The sequence below is a fragment of the Aythya fuligula genome, chromosome 2 (genome assembly GCF_009819795.1).
Source record: "Aythya fuligula isolate bAytFul2 chromosome 2, bAytFul2.pri, whole genome shotgun sequence".
NCBI classification, from domain to species: Eukaryota; Metazoa; Chordata; class Aves; order Anseriformes; family Anatidae; genus Aythya; species Aythya fuligula.
In genome coordinates this window covers 51,900,908-51,920,100 of record NC_045560.1, presented here as the reverse complement: position 1 = coordinate 51,920,100, position 19,193 = coordinate 51,900,908, and the positions used below count along the sequence as shown (strand labels likewise).

Below are 19,193 nucleotides of genomic sequence, written 5' to 3'. Positions count from 1 at the left end.
TGGGTTGTGATCAGTGGTTCAAAGTTTTCTCCTAATCCTCTCTTTTGATCAGGCAAAACAACAGCATTCAGTTGCCAGCTTTCAAACAAACAATCCCCACCCCCAAATTTCCCTGTCTTCCAGGTGCTTTCTATCTTTAGTCAGACTAGTCTCCTCTTTTTGAAAGCTGCAAAAGAACACCAAACCATGTTTTCTCTCTCCTCTCGCCCACCACACAAAACCTGATGTGTGTTGGTGTTACAATGACTTTATGACCGTGTAACCCCGCATTTCAGATCGAGGATGATCTGATGTTCAATAAGATGTTGTTGGCAAGTGTCTCTGAGGTACCTCTGGCTCAGGACACCTGTCCAAGATTATTGTTGACTCTTGGAGGAGCTTGGTGCTTTTGTTTCCTTAATGCATGTTTGCTTTGTAAACAAGGCTGAATCATTAGCATTTGTTAGGGTTTTAGAAGGTCTTGGATGGGGATAGCAGAATCTAAATAAAATTGAACAGTTTAGACTTTTCTAAGTTCAGATTTCTGGATGCATAAGTGACTGTAAATGTTTTCTCAAGGGCCTGATGAGGCATAGGTTATCATCATGGTACGTCTCATCTGTTTGCTTTCCACATGGGCGTGGAGTTTGTGAAGGTTCAGCTCTGTTTCTGAGGAAGATGTTCAGACTGCAGGTTTTCTGTGTCAGGCTGAGGAAGGGGAAAGAGGGAGAGAAAATGTCTTTTTGACTTGCCATTCTGAGATTGGTACTTCTAGTGCTTTTTGGTCTCAGTTTTGGAGGGAGGGGGGAATTGGTTCATTTTCCAACGTTTTCAAAGTACTGACGTGTTCTCTTCTCCCCTCTTTCCTTCACTTCTCCGCTTGGCCAGAGAGTGGCTGAAGTTTCAGACCATTGGTGGTACTCCATGCTCATACTCCCTCCTTTGCTGAAAGACAGTGTGGCAGCTCCCTTTCTAGCTGCATATTATCCAGACTGCGTGGGCATGAGTCCATCCTGTACCAGCACTAATCGTTTACCTGGTGAATCCAACCTTGTGAAGTTAGAGCACCTAAAGAGCGTGCCTAATTTGACTGGTAAGAGCCATCTGCAGGGCTCTGTTGCTTAAATAGGTGTGATGAATTTTGTCTTATAACCGAGTTTATAAGGCACACAGTGCTCCTGACTCAGAAACACCGGTTCTGTTCTCAGCACTAATACACCCTCTCTGTGTGACTGCCTCTGTACTTCTTTGTTGCAATTTATTTGTGTGTAAGATAAAGGTAACACATTTCTCATGGCGTTTATTTAAGGTGTAATCACAGATCTCGTAGGCTTTTGGATTAGTACCTGTTATTTTTTTTAATACAAATGGGAAATTAGTATGTGGGTACTTAGCAATCATTTGCTTTCTTAAGGAAACAAAGATTTATAAAAACAAAATGTGATTCTGCTAGTTTTGATATTGGCGATCCTTGGGGTTTGGAGAAAAGGATTGGGTTTCTTAAGGCACTTGGATTCAGCTTAGGTTAACTTTTTTGCTAATAACATCTCTGTGAGACTGATAGCCTGGGTGTGCTGATCTGCAAAATAGGCCTGGCACGGAAAAAGGTAATGCAGAATTCCCATACTCATCCATATGATGCACTTCAATGCTAGCTCAGAGGGAGTGCTTTGAGGAAAGTTCAGTTTCTGTCTCATCCTAGCATCCTTTGCTGTCCTTAGGTGCTGAAAATAAATCCACTACTCTATTGAATGGATGCTTATCTGCTTAACAAACAGAAAACCAACTTCATTACGCAGAGCTACCATTGCTGCACATGGAGGAGGATTACTTGTAGTTACTCTTCACCCTGGGTGGTGTTGGGAGCTGAAGATGAAAGTGGTTCAGGGGTACAGTGGTGCTAGACCTTGGACTTGAATTCAGATCCTGTTCCATGTTGGACCTGTCACGGCATCTGAGGGCACACAGTGTTTCTCTTTAGCAAAACTTAAGCTCTGATAGGTCCAAGACACATCAGGTACCAGGACAATAATTAGCACCACACAGCCTGGAGGGTAAGAGGGGAGAGTGATACGAATGAAATCATTCCAAAAGTGGCTAGAGGTTGGGATGCTTCGCTGCTCGTAAAGGGAAAAGGATAAAAAGATACAATGGAATATGACATTTTTTTTTTCTTTCTTTTTTCTCCATGTGTCTTTACTCAGTTGCAGGAATGAACAAATATTTCCAGCCTTTTTACCAGCCCAATGAATGTGGGAAAGCACTTTGTGTGAGGCCGGATGTCATGGAACTGGATGAGCTCTATGAGTTCCCAGAATATTCACGAGACCCGACCATGTATTTGGCCTTGAGAAACCTGATTTTGGCTCTGTGGTACACAAACTGCAAGGTAAGACATGCTAGAAGTTAATTTGTTTGCTTACAAATAATGGCTACTGCTATGGGATGTGGAGATTTTGAGGGGAAGAGAGCAAAGGGATTAGACTCTCTTCTTAGATATATCCTGTACACCAGAAAACCTGTTCCTGTCCTTTTGGAAAACATTTCTAAGACTTTTTTTTCCTTTTTTATTATTTATGCATTTTTTTAATTTATTTTCCCCTCCAGTTTTAATGCCTAGCTTATTTTGCAGCACATATAAAAATGTTATAAGCATTAAAACTTTCAAGTCTGCCCAGCTATTAGCTTTTAAAGGGACGCTTGGACATTTCTAAACAATGTTTTGGATGTGTTGAGGTGTTTTTGGAGGTTTTGGAGATTTTTTTTGTATGAACATTTGACAAGGGCATGATTGTCTTTTCATTTATGTTAACACTACAATGCTACTTCAGTCGCGTTGCCTCTGTCATATTCAATATAAATGAACTCAAAAGCCAGCTAGAATTTCACATACTGAAGCTTTCAGATACTGATATCCTGATTAATATGAAGCTTTAGGATACTGATCTATTTTTTTATTTTGAATTCTATTTCGGTGTGGATTTTACTAGAATGCCACTGACCATTGCCACCAGGTAGATTCATTTTGCAGTCTGTGATGGATTTCAAGGCCACTGCTGTATTCATAGAGCATACTGTGGAGTTTGCAAGAGTTTCTTTTAGACTCATGCTTTTATTCTGTGTCCATCTAGCTTTCTATCTCCAGGAAGGTTGGAAGAGATAAATTGTTACCTTCGTCTGTACAGCTGGCTAGCAAGAAACTTCCATAAAACTTGCTTTGAAAATGCTCTCAGAAACCTCTCTGAGTCACGATTAACCTTAACATCTGGTCTACAGTTTAAATACGCTGCCAATGTGAAAATATTAAATATATTTGGCTATCAACATTTCCTTTTTTTTGTGTCTTTTGTTTTTACAGGAGGCTCTTACTCCTCAAAAATGTATCCATCATATCATTGTACGGGGGCTTGTGCGTATTCGCTGTGTACAGGAAATGGAGAGGATACTTTATTTTATGACGAGGAAAGGACTAATTAATACAGGGATTTTATCAGTCAGTCCTGACCAGTATCTTCTTCCTAAAGAATACCACAATGTAAGTAGCTGTAAAAATCCCTGTGTTATTAATGCTATAAAACTACATGGTGCGTATTTTTTTTTTTTTTCTTTTTTCTCATTATTTGTCATTTAAGTCATAACTGCATCTAAAAGCAAACATATTGCTTGTTTTTCACGTGATCCTTCCACATCTGCCTTCAGTGCTTATGGAAATTACAGACACTGGAGTCTGCCAGCACAGTTTGTATTCACCCAGACATCTATGAAGTCCAGTCCCGTGGATTTTCGCTTTTTAGATGGATGGGAACTGTGGGAACCACATTCAGTATGCCTCGGTTCTTCTTGTGGCTTAATGCTGTAGCACACCACAGCTTCCATATTATATTCCATAGAATATAACACGAATTTCCTTCTCTGGTTGCAAGAGCTATGATTAAAGGGTACATCCTTACGAGTAGCAATCTGTATGACAGCACACAGAAACTTGTAGAATGAACATGTTCTGTAATGGATTACCTCCTAGAAATAGTAAGTTGATTTACATATGGAAAGCATATTTCTGTGTGGTCACAATTTATAAAATAGTTTTTATTGGTCAACCCAATTTGTGATTAAAATTGTTACAAAGCATGTTAGTTGCCTGATAACTTCAGCTGTTCCAGTTAAAAGAAATCAAGACATCTGAATTTAAAGTGCCTAAAAACTTTAACTTTTTTTCAAAGCTACAATTGGCCTTTTCTGTATATTAAATGCAGTATCATTTCTAAATGATTACATTAGAGGACAAGACCACTTAAATTCTGAAATCTGTGGGTATTTAAAATTTAGCAAGAATTGTGTGCAATGATCACTTCTATTTTAGCTCTGACTATTTATATTTATTTAAGTATTTTATTATTTTTTAGAAATCTGTCATTATTGTTGGGGCTGGTGCAGCAGGATTAGCAGCAGCTCGACAACTGCACAACTTTGGAATTAAGGTAAGAAAGTTGAGAGTACATTACTTGAAAAAAACAGACTTCTGCTTTGAAAATGTTTGAAAATATAATAGCATAACAATATTCTTGTTATAAACATCTAAGTATAGGGCATTCTAATTAATTTGTGAAATCTAGGGTTTTATTGAGTAAAGCTGCTGTTAAAGACAGCATTTACTTTTATCCAGCAAAATTTTATTTTCTAATCCAGCAAAGCAAGTACTGAATATTTTGCACAGACTTGGGTTGGGAGCATAAGGAAGACAGGGATATTCATGTCCAAATAGTAAAACTGTTGATGATGGATGTTTAAAAGAGAGGACATTTTCTCTCCTTTGTGCAATTTAATGTACCTATTTGTTTTTTAATTTAAAAATGTGCATCTCCCTTTCCCCTCCTATTTGTCATTACCGGTGTGATCCCACAATATTTACATGTTGACATAATTTAACACATTAGAGTGTTCTTATGAAAATCTGTGGGACTCTTTGTGCATGAAATGTTGCAGGACTGATGCTTAAGGAAATGAATGAGCACGTTACTTTCCTAAACTTTTTTTTTTAAAGCTAAACCCCAGATCCTATTGCGCCATTATCTCATTCATTGGTTGTTGAAGAGCAAATTGCAGTGCAGCCTTATTGTCCATCAAGTCCTGTGGAAAGCCCTCCTGCAGTAAAATATGTAATTATCAACTGGCAGGACATTTTTTTTAATATATGAAATATATTGTAATTATTTTTTTACATTGTCTTTATTTTTTCCTATTGCTTTCTGCTGTTCTGGACAGATTGATTTTTTTTTTTTTTTTTTTTTTTTATTAAAGACTTATCTAAAGACAAAAATATAATAAAAGTAAATAATAATAATAAACATATTCAGTCAGATAAAATATCCATTCAGTCCAGTATCCTGTGTCTGACTATGATAAGTGGTGGATGCTGAAGAAAGTATGTGTAAATGACAGAAATATGACAATAAAGTATTCTCGGAATACCACAGGAATAAACTTTTCCAAAAGGTTTATAGAGGTCCTAAGGTGGACACTGTAGTCAGATAATTGTATTTAAAAGTCTCTAGCAAACCTTGAACTCCAATTTTTAGATTTTCCAAATATGTCTTTACCTTTTTAAAAAAAGTTTTTTTTTGTTGTTTTTTTTTAAACTACGGTTGCTTTTTAAAGTATCAGTTATTTTATGTGTGTATATATATCCTAAAGAATAACCTTTACATTAAAATTTAAATGCATAAATGAGCTATATCAAGAAACAAAAATAGTGTTAAGATTGTTAGTGTTGATGGATTTTAGTTTGATTGTCCAGTTTTGCTTTGTTTTCCGCCTTGCTCTGCAGTTGAGCAGATATGTTTATTATAATCATGCCTCACAATTTCCTAAACTGCATTCTGTCACAGGTCATTGTCTTAGAAGCTAAGGACAGAATTGGTGGCCGAGTGTGGGATGATAAGACATTCACGGGAGTCACCGTTGGAAGAGGCGCCCAAATTGTCAACGGATGTGTCAACAACCCCATGGCACTAATGTGTGAGCAAGTGGGTTCCCTACCGTGGCCATGCATTATCGTTAGTGCAAAAGTGTTGTTAAAAGCCAGGCGTGGGTGGGTGGGTAAGGGTGGGAGTCCTTTTTCATGACATGATTAAAATGCTCTTCTGCATTTTAAGTAAACTCCACATTGCTATCCTATCTTTGGTAACAGCTGGGGACAGACAAGGGCTGTGGAACGATCTCAGGCACCTTATGTAAAGCTAGCTAGGGTGGCTTCAGCTTCAGAACCAGAAGTAACCACATTTTTGCCCTTGTCTGGAGATAAAAATGTAAAAAGGCTCCTGGTAGTCCGCTGATTCTAGTACAGGCAAATCCTCGGAGCTGAGAAGGGCTTTACTGTGGGAGGCCATTGCTGTGCTGCTGTAATACCTGTGTCCATGATAGACTTGCCTCGGCTTGGCCTCTGTATTTCTAGTTTGATTCTGCACAAATAACACTTAATAAGTTTACTAGCTACTGCTGCAGAAGCAATGCAGCTTGATTGTTTGAGTAGGAAGCAGGATTTCCCCAAGTGGACCTTGAATCTGGAGTTTGTTCAGGAAGACATGCGCATCCAGCCCGTGTTGTTCTAACAGTGTAGTGCTCTACAGTGTCATGAAGAACAAAAATGTATTTTTTGGTTCTAAGTCACGTTTTAGTTATGAGGTGAGGAGCGATGACTTTTGAATACACGTTGGGTGCCCATTCCCATGTGGTCTTTGATGTCATCTTTGATTCAAAGTCCAGCTCTATCTTGATCTGCATTGGTGAGCAACAGCCTTGGAGATATGTGAGGGTATGCAAAAAAACCCTGGGGTGCAGTTCAAGTTAACAAGGCCCTAGGAAGAAATTAGAGCTATTCTAGTGCTATTTTCTCCAGACCGACTGTGGAACATACAGTCTGTTCTCTGACTTAGGTCTGTTGGGTGTTTGATACAAGCTGGACAAGCAGAGCAAGATACTAGGTTTAATTCAAAATCGTTTCTTTCTTTGCTTGTTTGCTAACAAAATGGGCAATATCTGGCGAGATGCATCCTGTTGATTCCTGACTCGTAGGGAACTGTTGGGGGATAAGTTACCAGAAAGCTGTGGAGAAGAACTGATTTCAATGGCAAAAAGAAGATAAGGCAAGGTAAAAATGAAGGAAACTGGTTCATCGTGACTGAGAACAGACCCAACAACTCTGTTCTAGCCCCTGACTTGATGGGGAAGTTGGAGACTAGGTTTCAGAGAATCCACGATATAGAAAAGGATGGAGGAGTGGGGAGACATGGTTTGTTGACAATTAAGGGATAGAAGGGCTGTTGGTATTTCAGTGCTAGGAGGATGAGAGTCTGAGTTAATCTGACTAATTATTTAAAGTCATGGATGCTTTTTGAGTGACATCGCTTAAATCTGAGGGATTCACCTTTCTTTAAATAACTTTGAGCAGGCTAGGCACTGTAGTTTTTCCATATTTAAAAAGCAATAAAATGTCTTTTTCTTAAGCTTGGCATTAAAATGCACAAACTAGGGGAGAAATGTGACTTGATCCAGGAAGGTGGAAGGATAACAGATCCCACTATTGATAAACGTATGGACTTTCATTTCAATGCCATCCTAGATGTTGTCTCTGAGTGGAGAAAAGATAAAACCCAACATCAAGATGTTCCTCTTGGTGGTAAGTGGGAGATGTGTTTAAAAGTGAAGATGTTGGCTGTGCTCATAACCATCAGAATTCAGAGTTTTGTATTAAATTGTCTTTTACATTGGCCCTTTTTAAAAGTGTGTGGCTGCACATCTGACCTTAAATACAGCAGTGATAATGTGACTCTCAGGAGGACGAAGGGAAATTGACTGACTACCATATACACAGAGACTAAAATGTCACGTGTAACTTTTAAGGAGGCCTAATTTGAAGGCTTTTAGAATTTTGTATTACTTTTAATGTAATATCTTGTTTTCAAGATGTAGGTTTTTTTTTTTTTTTTTTTTTTTTTTTTTTTTTTTTATACAGAAAACTAATGGCAATAGCAGTTCAAAAGACTTGTTTCTTACCAAAGCAGGATATAGCTAGCCATTAGTTTTATTCATCATGACTAATCTGTCTAAAAAAGAGCCTGATCAAAGCTTTTTACTGCCAAGAATGTCCCCATCTCTGTTGGTAATGCCTCCCACTTACAGCATGCAAGTATATTCAACAACAAATAAAACTTGCTTGGAAATGATTGCATCCCAAATCTTTTCACTGTGGGCTCAGTAAGGCAGAATTAATAATTCCCGTGGTCTTCAGTGAACTCTGGATCAAATTTCTCATCTCCTTAACTTAAAAAAAATTATTTATTTGCAAGGATTCTCTGTTATATTGAAGTGCTCTTTTCCTTGAAATATCTTCAACTGTACATTGATAACTAAACAATTAATTTCTCTACTGTCTCAATTGACTATCCCGACTATGCTGTTGCCCTTTAAAAAACAAATCTTTTAAACCTTTTTTTTTTTCTTTTTCCTTTTTTCCTGAAATTATGTATGTTTCCTTTTTGAAAGATTTTAGTAGGGAAACCTATGTTTAAGCAACAGAGCTACATTTTATCACCAGAAGGATCTTGTGTTTCTTTTTCTGGGGGAGACGAAAAAGATCTTAGTCCAAACTAGTAGTAAGCTTGAAAATCATGTGATCCAGAGAATAGCATACTGAAATGCAGTAGGACTTCTGATGAATCATGATATATTCTTATTTTAAACACGTTCTTTTACAGAGAAAATACAGGAGATCTATAAAGCCTTCATTCAGGAGTCTGGTATCCAGTTCAGTGAGCTGGAAGAAAAAGTACTACAGTTCCATCTCAGTAACTTGGAGTACGCCTGTGGCAGCAATCTCTCTCAGGTGAGTTTTGACAGCTGTTTTTTGACATGGTTGAGCTCTATAGAAAATAGCGTTGCAAGTGACATTGACAAGCTATCTGATTCATCCGTGGCCCCAAGGAAGAATCAGCTAGCCCTAAACTATTCCTATATCCCTAACCCGTTCTTTAAAAGCATCGTGACGCAAATTCCAGCACCTCCTTAAGTAATCTAAAGGGAGTTCACGAGGTGCTTGCAGCGATATCCTCTTTAACTTTAGAAGTTGTGAGTAGCTGGTGCAGTGGAATCAGGGCATTTTGCTGAGAATCTGGGTGGTAGAATTCACAAGAGTTACTCGGCCTCAGATGTTGTGTGTGACTTCTGCTTCTCAGTTGTGTTTAAAAACTGAGGTATTTCTCTACCTTGCTAGGTATCTTGAGAATAAAAGCATTTAACTTCTGAAGTGTTCCAACACCATGACGGTGGCCCCAGTTCACCACTCCTAGGTATTCTGTTGCCTATGTGATACTTGGCTTTCCTCGCGACTTCAGAGTTAACCAAGCAGGTTCAGGAAATATCAAAGTATGATGATGTTTGCAGTGTGTTATTTACTCAATCCTGTTGCTTGGGTTAGAGATGTTTAGGGTCAAACTTATGCTGGTAGTGGGAGAGCTGATTGATGTGTGCAGATGCACAAATCTGATCGGAACTGAGAAGCATATAAGAAATAACAAAAATCTGCAAGACAGTGTTATACCAGGACAATCAATGGAGAATATTTTGATCTGTCAAGCTTTTCCACTTCATTAGCACCCAGGGGAAATAAGACAGATGCTAAAACTTATCTTCTTGTTGATTTGAAAATCAAAACATGAGGTAAATGCAATTGCAGTGTTAGGAATTGGCATTTCAATAGCAGTTTGAGGAGAATTGCTTCAGGTTTTTAACTGCCAAGTAGTGATTGCTTAGTGCAAATATCACTATTGTCAGTGAAAGATATCATGGAAAAATCTGCAAAGTTAGAGAAAAAATATATTGAGATCTTTTAATATCTCATTTCCCTCTCATGGTAGGAAGTATTTCAATTTTTATTGGAAGTCTTAGGGCTGTAAAATCTGGCTGCTTTGCTGGAGAGAGAAAACTGAAATAAATCAACTACTATCCACCTGAATTTCTGTACCACTTCTTTTTTTTTTTTTTTTTTTCCTGTCCTAAGCAGAACTATAAATTATGTGCTGGTGACCAACTCATATTATTACTTTTCTTAATCCAGCAATTTACATGCCATTTAGAGTTTTCAGAAAAATACGCAGTTTATTTTTGTCAGCACTGCAATATATTATTGTGCTGTGCTTTCCTCCCCCCTCCTCGGGTTGTGAAGGGAATTAGGGTGGCTTCTTCTAAGCTGTGTGACTTCTGCTAGTACCCATGTCACCTCACCAGTAGCGACAGCTAGTTATGTTCTGCCCACAGGTATCTGCACGCTCGTGGGACCATAACGAATTTTTTGCCCAGTTTGCTGGAGATCACACTCTTCTAACTGTGGGGTATTCTACAGTGATTGATACACTGGCAGAAGGACTGGACATCCGGTTGAATTTCCCAGTAAGTGTGGAAAATGTTAAAGTAGTACTTGCCTTGCTTTACTTTGACACACCACATCGTATCTTTTATATTCTTTTCGACCAGGTAAATCTGCAGCTGCAGTTATTCCAGCTTAGCTTTAAGAAAAGAGAGGACAAGTTAAGTTTCTGACTGATCAGAATTTAAATTATTGATGTTGCCATTAGCATCAAGTAATACTACTTATATTAAATCTCTGATACTGAAAACACAGCTGTATTTCTACAGTCTAAATGTAGTCTAAATGGAGTGCAGTCTAATAATTTTATATAAATTGAATCATAGTATTTGATGAATGCAGTGTCAAAGGTATACAGTAATAAAAAATCACTTTAACTAACTTGAATTTTTAAAGAATACTGTAATGAACAGTAATGAACTCTCTAGTAAGGAACACTTTATACTATTTCTGGAAAGCCTCTCTGAGGACCATCTGTACTTAAACATAATGTGATAAGCTGGTATGATAGAATCATGATTTTTCTTTTTCAGCTACATAGAAGCTTTTTTTCCTTTCTTTCAATATTTCTGTGGATATTTGTACTTAACTAGTTTGCAGACTGGTGCTATATTAGCTATTCTTGTCTGACTTTATATTGCACATATAGATTTTGTAGCATAATGTTTTTGCACTTGCCTTTCAATAGGTACAGAGCATTGATTATTCGGGTGAAGAAGTACAGGTCACTACTGCAGAAGGAACAGTGTGGAGAACCCAAAAGGTAACCAATATGCTTCAAGTTTATGGATTTTGGAGAACACAAGAGCAGTATTGACCACAGGACCTGTACTTTTTTTCCCCCTCCCTTTTCCTCAGAAGACTCTCTAGTCTAATTTCTACTCTCTCAGAGATGAAAACTCACCTGTATATTCCAATGACCTGTATTTGCGTGTCCCAGAATATATTTTTCATTCCACATGCTTGAGTTTTGAGTACTAGTTGATTTAAAGAGCTAAGGTCTATAAAGTTAGCACTATAAAAATGTGAATCACATAGATTTTTATCTGGTCTCTGAAGTGACAGTTAGGATGGCAGATGTTTTTTTTTTGTTGTTGTTCCATTCCCTACTCAGCTTTACCCCACTTGACATGTAAGTCTACCCCATGAAACTTTTCCCTTTGGGATGCTGGACTCAACAACCCATGTTTCTCAGTCACCCTTATTTCCTGTGTCCCCATCTGTTTTGTGCTGCATAATTTATATTTTAGGCATTTTAAAAACGATACCTAAATGTGATCAAAATTGGATTGTCATCACTTGTGTCGCTGAACAAAATTTAAAGAGTGGGAATCTCTGAAGGGGAAAAAAAAAAAACAAAAACACAACAAAAACACATCTTTCCTCCTTTCAGAAAGACAGTTCTTTTAATCTGATAGTCAATGACTATAATTTACAGGAGGTATTAAAATTAGCAGCATGGTTAGCCAGTGATACAAGCAATTCAGCAGACTGCAGCTTAAAAGCCAGTGAGTGAACTGAGGGACCTGTTCTCACCTGAATCTAATGCTCAGTAAGATCAGACACTAATCTTGAGACGTCTGGTGAGTATTATGCTGCATCTTACATGAAAAATCCAAGACAGTTAAGAGGATGCCATTAGGCTTAAGTGCAGTGTTCAGCTTTTGCTGCTATTGTGACTGTAATTATTTCTCTCAGGTATTAGTGACCGTACCACTGGCCCTTCTTCAGAAAAACGCCATTCAGTTTAATCCTCCACTGTCAGAAAAAAAAATTAAAGCTATTAACAGTTTGGGAGCAGGAGTCATTGAGAAGGTAAGGAAATTTGGAGTATGTTTCAGCTTCTTTTCACAGAAACATTGGCTGCTTTGGCCCTGTTGCTTTTGCTGTGCATTTCTAAGAGTTCACCTAGACATTTGGTTTTCCTTGTATTCTCTAGCCAAAAATCTTCGGTGACGCATCTGTTACATGCAGTTTTGGAGGGGGTGGGACAGGGAAAGGAAGCATGGAAAGAAACATTTTGTAGAGCTGCTTCTTTTCTCTATTTCTCTACTATTTGAGAAATTTAGTGGAAATAGTTGTGTTCATTTCTTTTTTAACCTGCACGCTGTACATTGTTAAAATGCTCAGAAGAGAAAAATGCTAGCAAGGATCAAATGTATTTCATAGCATTCCCAACTCAAATCTGTTTTTTAAAAGAAATTGTTTGCAGAATCACTTCACAGCTTAAACTTTTTATGCAAGCCTTACATTGATTTTAGATATTCCCAAACTCTCATAATATTTTCTTATTCCCATTCCTTTTGACCTAACAAATATATGAACTACTTCAGATGAATACTGAAAGCTGTGTATTTGACCAGTGTAAAATCTACATTTTCCCAGTGCAAAAAGACAATTGCTCGTGAAAAGATCCCTTGTAAGGTCTGTGGTTAGAACAAAATAGTAACAGAAGTAATGCCAGAAACCAGACAATAGCAGTGTGGAAATCTAAAGGCAAGATTCAATGATCTCCATCCATTGTGGGTAATTCTGAGTTCTGCATTAAGTTTGTAAAAACTCTGCCGAATTTGAGCATTTTCCATAGTGAATTAAATTGTGAACTTGATTTTGTTTTCAATTTCTGGGACTTCAGTTTTATTTCCCACCTTGTTCCCCTGGGTGAACAGGCCCATACAGTCTTTGTTGAGACCCCCTTACAGATCTGTATGCCTCTAATTGAGTGGAAAAGGGCAAAAGAACAGTTTTGAGTTCTGTAGTATGAAATTATTTGATTCCCTCTCTCTTTCTTTCTCTCTAGATCGCCTTGCAGTTTCCTTATAGATTTTGGGACAGTAAAATTCAAGGAGCTGATTTTTTTGGCCACGTTCCACCCAATTCCAGCCAACGTGGACTTTTTAGCGTCTTCTATGACATGGATCCAGAGGTATCATACACCATCTGTATTTTCTGTTGTCCTTTTAGAAATACAGTTTGTAATCTTGGTACAATAGTTACTGAAAATTGAAAGCTTCACTTTTTTTTTTCTGCTACTCTTAAAAGAAGTGTAATCACTTCTTAGCAAGAAAAAGTTGATTTATACTTTGTAATAAATGGCAGCGTTTTCCCAGATTTGTCTACAAAATAATATACAAGTAAATTTAATGTTTTTAGTGTAAAGCTATTCTGAAAACAAGTGTGTAACACCTAACTGCAGATGAACAAATATGGGAAAGTCTGCCAGTCACTTCCAGTTTAGGACATTTGTTTCCTTACTTAAACCTAAAAAAGTTGATGCCAGTTTACTAATAGCTACTGGCTTGCAGTGGCCTGAATGGCTGTGTGAAGCAGCAGAAAACAAAGAATAGGTTTTGCATGAAACTGAGCTCTGCAAGGCCAAATCCATTGATTTCAAAAACGATTCAAACCAGTGTATTGACACAGTTTCCCTTCCCTGACAGTTCCAAGCAGGCACCCTACACACAATTTCTCATGCTTTAACAAGTGCTGCTTATTACTTGGCATCAGTTAAAAGTCACTCTGTAATCCCATGACTTAACCAAAAAAAGAACTCTCCTGTGAAGGTTGCACTCTGTTACTACAATATCAATACCTGTATATGGTTTTCTGTAAAGAAGTTTTCTCCATAATACTTAGGAGCTCATTCTACGTGAGGTTCAGTGTGCTATCTACAGCTAATAGAATAGATAACTATTCTCTGATAGCTATCAAGTTTAGTAACAGAAGAATTGCCTTATAGATAAGAGGGGGAATTTAATAGATTTGACAGCCTGTGGTATTCTATAGTCACTATTTAATCTTTGAAATTACTGAATCACAGAATCACAGAATTTTCTAGGTTGGAAGAGACCTCAAGGTCATCAAGTCCAACCTCCAACCTAACGCTAACAGCCCTCCACTAAACCATATCCCTAAGCTCTACATCTAAACGTCTTTTGAAGACTTCCAAGGATGGTGACTCCACCACTTCCCTGGGCAGCCTGTTCCAATGAATCATAGCAAACTTCTTGAAATGAAAGGAAGCATCAGGAGAACTGAGCTTTCCTTTCTTTGGCCAGAATCAGATGCTAAGGACTTAGCCTTGAATCACTGAATTGCTTGGGTTGGAAGGGACCTTAAAGTTTACCCAGTTCTAACCCCCCTGCCATGGGCAGGGACACCTCCCACCAGCCCAGGCTGCCCAAGGCCCCATCCAGCCTGGCCTTGAGCACCTCCAGGGATGGGGCATCCACACCTGCTCTGGGCAACCTGTGCCAGTGCCTCACCACCCTGAGTGAAGAACTTCCTCCTAATTTCTAATCTACATATTTCCTCTTTCAGTTTTAACCCCCCCCCCTCCTATCATTATCTACAAAATTATCAAGCAAAAAGTCGCTGACCATCATTTTTATAAACCCCCTTTATTGAAAAGCTGCAGTGAGGTCTTCCCAGAGCCTTCTCTTCTAAGAGCTGCACATCCCCAGCTCTCTCAGACTTTCTTCACAGGAGAGGTGCTCCAGCCCTGTGAGCATCTTTGTGGCCCTCCTCTGGACCCTCTCTAACAGCCCCACATCCTTCTGTGGGGGCTGGGGGCCCCACACCTGGATGCAGCACTCCAGGTACCTAAACTAGTAATTTTGAAGTGATGCAATATGTTAATGTTTTGTTTCTAGGGCAAACAAAGCATTTTAATGTCAGTGGTCACTGGAGATGCTGTGACAACCATTAAGAATTTAGATGATAAACAAGTATTGCAGCAGTGTATGACTGTACTTCGAGAGCTGTTTAAGGAGCAGGTAAGAGAAGCCTCTTCTCTTAAAAACCGTGAATTAACTTGCCAACAGACAAAGCTTTTGATTGTGTTACCTGATGTTTAAAGTACCAAAGTTTCCCTGTTTGATTTTTAATTTTTCTGTGTGTTTGAGGACATATGCATCCTTTGAGATATGGTAAAAGCAACAGTTGGTCTCTTGTCTAAAAAATACATATTGAGATTTCTTAGATCCGTCCCAAGGAAAAAACGTATTGAATAGAACACCAGAAATGAACTTGCCTTCAAAGTGCTTTTAAAAATGACAATTAAAATAAATCAGTACTTCAGGAAGGTAATACACTCCTAAACTGTCATTTTTTTCCCAAACTTTTTGTTGGTTATCCCTGCTTCTAATACATCATAAAAGCTCTAAGCATAATAATTTTTTTTTTTCCTCCAGCATAAAAAGCCACTGAAATTAGATGCAGGTGTCTGTGTGGGGGAAGGTTATTCTTTTAATAAGAAACAGCCTTTCCTGAGATACCTGGGGGTGGAGGTACAAGCAAGATGATCAGTCAAGGGCCCTCTAGCTTGACTGTAAAGAAATAGAGTAAAAATTCCCTTACTTCCCCACCAGCTCATCATCAGGATAAGCACTAATAGGAAAAGTCCGATAAATCTGGGGCAAGAAGAAGGTTATTACTTAGTAATGTTATTTGCACTCTATTTAATGGACTGTAATATCTTGCAGTTAAATTACTCTGAGCAGTTAGGTCTCAGGGAATGCTTGGACTAACAATCCTGGAAAGATTTTTGGCATCCAAAAGCTTTCCTTTACCTGCTGAACAAACTTTTGGTGACAGCTTTACAGTTACTAGAATCATGGCAATGCAAGTCCACATACCTGCTATTTTACATACAGGCAGCAAACAGGTCTTGGGTTTTGGCACTAGCCCAGAAGGACAATTCTCTCCTCTTTGTTCCCGTGGTTTATAGCAGTTGTGAATTTCAGCCATCTGTCCACAGTGCTGCAGGATTTGCAAAGATGAGGTGGCTTCTAGGGGTGTACCAATTCTGGGATGTCCATGCAACTTGCCATATGTAGCTGTTTGGCCAGCTCTTGTTTCGATTGCTTGCACTCTAGTATTTTGGGTGCTACCTGAACGGAATAGTCTGTTTTTGATACCAGATGTCGTGCAAGAGACAGAGGTATTTTTGTCTATTTATCACAAACTCCTTACGAGTAAGACACAGCTGTAGTTAACCGAGCCCTCGTACAGTTGTTCAGGCTCTTTTTGGTAGAACGGTGTGGAATTTACATGCTGTAGTGTGACAAAGAATAGATGGTATTACTCTCAAGGTTCAACTATGGCCTTAGTTTTCTGTTTTCTCCCTGAACCTAGCTTTCAAACTAGCTCACTTTCTGATTTTAGACATGTTATTTCTCCATTGGAATAAAATAATCCACAAAATGGAGATTATATTTTGAGATTTAACAAGCTAGAACATGCAAAGCATTGTGCCTTACTAAGATGTAAAGTGCTTATGTTATACACACAAACATACTGAATGATGTTGATACTGGTATTTTACATGTTTGCAAGACTATGCATTATTTTAACAGGATTCTTTTTCTGTGTAGTTCTAGATATAATATCCAGATTTGTTGCATTCAAAACAGTGCAACTGTAATGTTTCAGCCATCAGACATGTCTAGTAAAAAAAATTATGCCAGTAGTCACCAAAGGAAGCCTAGAATTTAATTCTGGAATTTAATCCAATCTGTGTTGTAATAATACTGCCATTCTCTAAAGATTATGGAAAGCTATCCAAATAGGAGCTCTTCTGTGTAGCACATAAGCTTTACCTTGATTACACAGGAGGTTCCAGACCCAGTAAAGTTTTTTGTTACTCGATGGAGCAAAGATCCATGGCTCCAGATGGCATACAGCTTCGTAAGAACAGGAGGCAGCGGTGAAGCTTATGACATTATAGCTGAAGACATACAAGGAAAAGTTTTTTTTGCTGGTGAGGTAAGTATCTTTGTTTAAGGTTATTGGGGAACTATTTATGAAAGATCATCTTTTGTTAGCCAACGCTTATTAATTTAGAGGTAGCATATAAATATTCTATTACACAAATACGCTGATGTTTCTTGATTTTGACACAGACCCCTCTTTAATTCCTATTATTGGGAACAGGAAGCTTGCCAAGTATCTGAGGTTGGGAGCAAACTGCATAACCGTAAGAACAAAATGACAAGGCAACATGCTCCACTTGTCTTTTTAGTCAAATTATCTTGCTGTTACTGTATTTGTGGGTAATGTAACAAATGCACGCTGCTGATGGCACAGGTGCCTTCTATATTGAACCAGCAGTTACATGTCTCGCTGAAGTACAGACAATAAAACAGACTGACTTGCTTGCAGATCTTGATGCTGCCAAAAATCACGTCTTTCCTCTTAAATACTTTCACTCAAGTTTTCCATACCATTTTAAAATGTCAGTATTTGCTTAAGGAAAACATAACTGATCTTAGAAACTGAAATTCTAGCTGTTTTAATAGTTTTAGAAACAAGTCACTTTGTCTTTTTTTAATACAGGCCACGAACAGGCACTTTCCTCAGACCGTTACAGGAGCTTACTTGAGTGGGGTTCGAGAAGCGAGCAAAATAGCAGCATTTTAAGTACTGAAATTTTGTGGTTACAGATATATCTTAAATTGTTTTCTGTGGATAAAACTATCTTCAAGTTTCCTATTTGCTGTCTTTTTTCTAAATGGTACTTTAATAGCATATGGTACCTGAAGATAAAATCTTCATCTTCCTTTTCCTATTTTGTTGTTGCTTCCCCTTTCCAAGCCCTAACAATACTTATTGTTGGGGTTGTTTTTTCTTTCCAGCTAAGATATTACTAGCAAGAGTGACATTGGAGTCCCTGGCCACAGCTTAACTAACAGAACTTCTGTTGTGAGTCCTTTTCTGTGTGGCTCAAGTCACACTATTGCAGATCTTCATTTCAGAAGGTCAGATTAAAACAAGACTAAGTTAACATACAGCATTAAAAATGCTGGCAGTTAGTAACGAGAATACAAGTTTTCCACTAACTGTGCTTCTCAGGTGAATTATGCTCAGAGGAGTTCAAACTTGCTCCCAAAAACCTGAATAACCTAGACAAATTCTAGAATTACTGTAGGAATGAACTCAACTATCATTCTTTCCACTTGTAATCAATAACCTCTTCTACAGTATTTTTTCAGTTTCTTAGCCTCCAACACTTAGGCTTTGGAATATCAAGTTTGTTTAAATCAGACTGCTGGAACAGTTTACAGTGCAATCATAGTAAGGTTATTATACCTTATAAAAACTTGAAAGGAAAAATAAACTTTTACATAATTTTAAAAACTTCTTTTAAATATTCTCCCTGTTTTACTCAGAGAAATCCTTGTTACAATAGGGTAAGTTTAGATTTCCTTAGTGCTTCTGATCATTTAGAAATAGGACATCTTAAAAATATTATATTTCTATAATAATTTTGAAAACAAAACTCCAAATTCACTTGGGCTGAGTAGAGGATGTCTACCGACATGAGTGTACAGCAAGGAGTAAAGAAGGACTCTAAGTTCCTAATGGCTCATTCAGCTTTTATATTTAAAAAATAAGTTAAGATGAATGAGGGAAAATATTAACACTTTATGAAGGGCTGAAACCAGGTGGCTTGCACTTTGACTTGATTTTTTTTTCTTTTGTTGTTAAAGTATTATTAAAAGCAACTTGTGGGAGTTATTCAGTAAGGGCTAAGCATCTATCTAATAGCTTTTCCATGAGATGGGGAAGACAAAGTATTTTTTAATAGAAGTAGGACAGACACAACCAGAATATCTATTGTATTACTGTTCCACTAAAATGGTAGTAATGGAAAAAAAAATACCAACAACTCTTAGTTCTGTTCCATTATGCCTTCCATGTAACTTTACTGCAGAGCTCATGTTTCTGGAAGGCCACTAAGCACTTATTCTTCTCCTTCCCTCATTCTCAAGCATAGGCTTTTTCATTTTTTAAT

The 19,193-nt window shown here is 37.9% G+C and overlaps 1 protein-coding gene across 2 annotated transcripts in view; it reads left to right on the top strand.

Annotated features, from left to right (window-relative positions):
* KDM1B (lysine demethylase 1B) overlaps positions 1 to 19,193 on the top strand; it is a 27,739-nt gene extending 8,546 nt beyond the window's left edge. For both annotated transcript variants that reach the window (XM_032181002.1, XM_032181003.1), the window contains 14 exons: positions 868 to 1,072; positions 2,184 to 2,368; positions 3,338 to 3,514; positions 4,383 to 4,457; positions 5,865 to 6,002; positions 7,483 to 7,654; positions 8,733 to 8,860; positions 10,291 to 10,422; positions 11,088 to 11,162; positions 12,098 to 12,214; positions 13,200 to 13,325; positions 15,052 to 15,174; positions 17,012 to 17,164; positions 17,735 to 19,193. In XM_032181002.1, the coding sequence (XP_032036893.1) occupies positions 868 to 1,072; positions 2,184 to 2,368; positions 3,338 to 3,514; positions 4,383 to 4,457; positions 5,865 to 6,002; positions 7,483 to 7,654; positions 8,733 to 8,860; positions 10,291 to 10,422; positions 11,088 to 11,162; positions 12,098 to 12,214; positions 13,200 to 13,325; positions 15,052 to 15,174; positions 17,012 to 17,164; positions 17,735 to 17,818 (1,890 nt within the window). In that variant the 3' untranslated portion in view covers positions 17,819 to 19,193. The remainder of the gene's footprint in view (positions 1 to 867; positions 1,073 to 2,183; positions 2,369 to 3,337; positions 3,515 to 4,382; positions 4,458 to 5,864; positions 6,003 to 7,482; positions 7,655 to 8,732; positions 8,861 to 10,290; positions 10,423 to 11,087; positions 11,163 to 12,097; positions 12,215 to 13,199; positions 13,326 to 15,051; positions 15,175 to 17,011; positions 17,165 to 17,734) is intronic.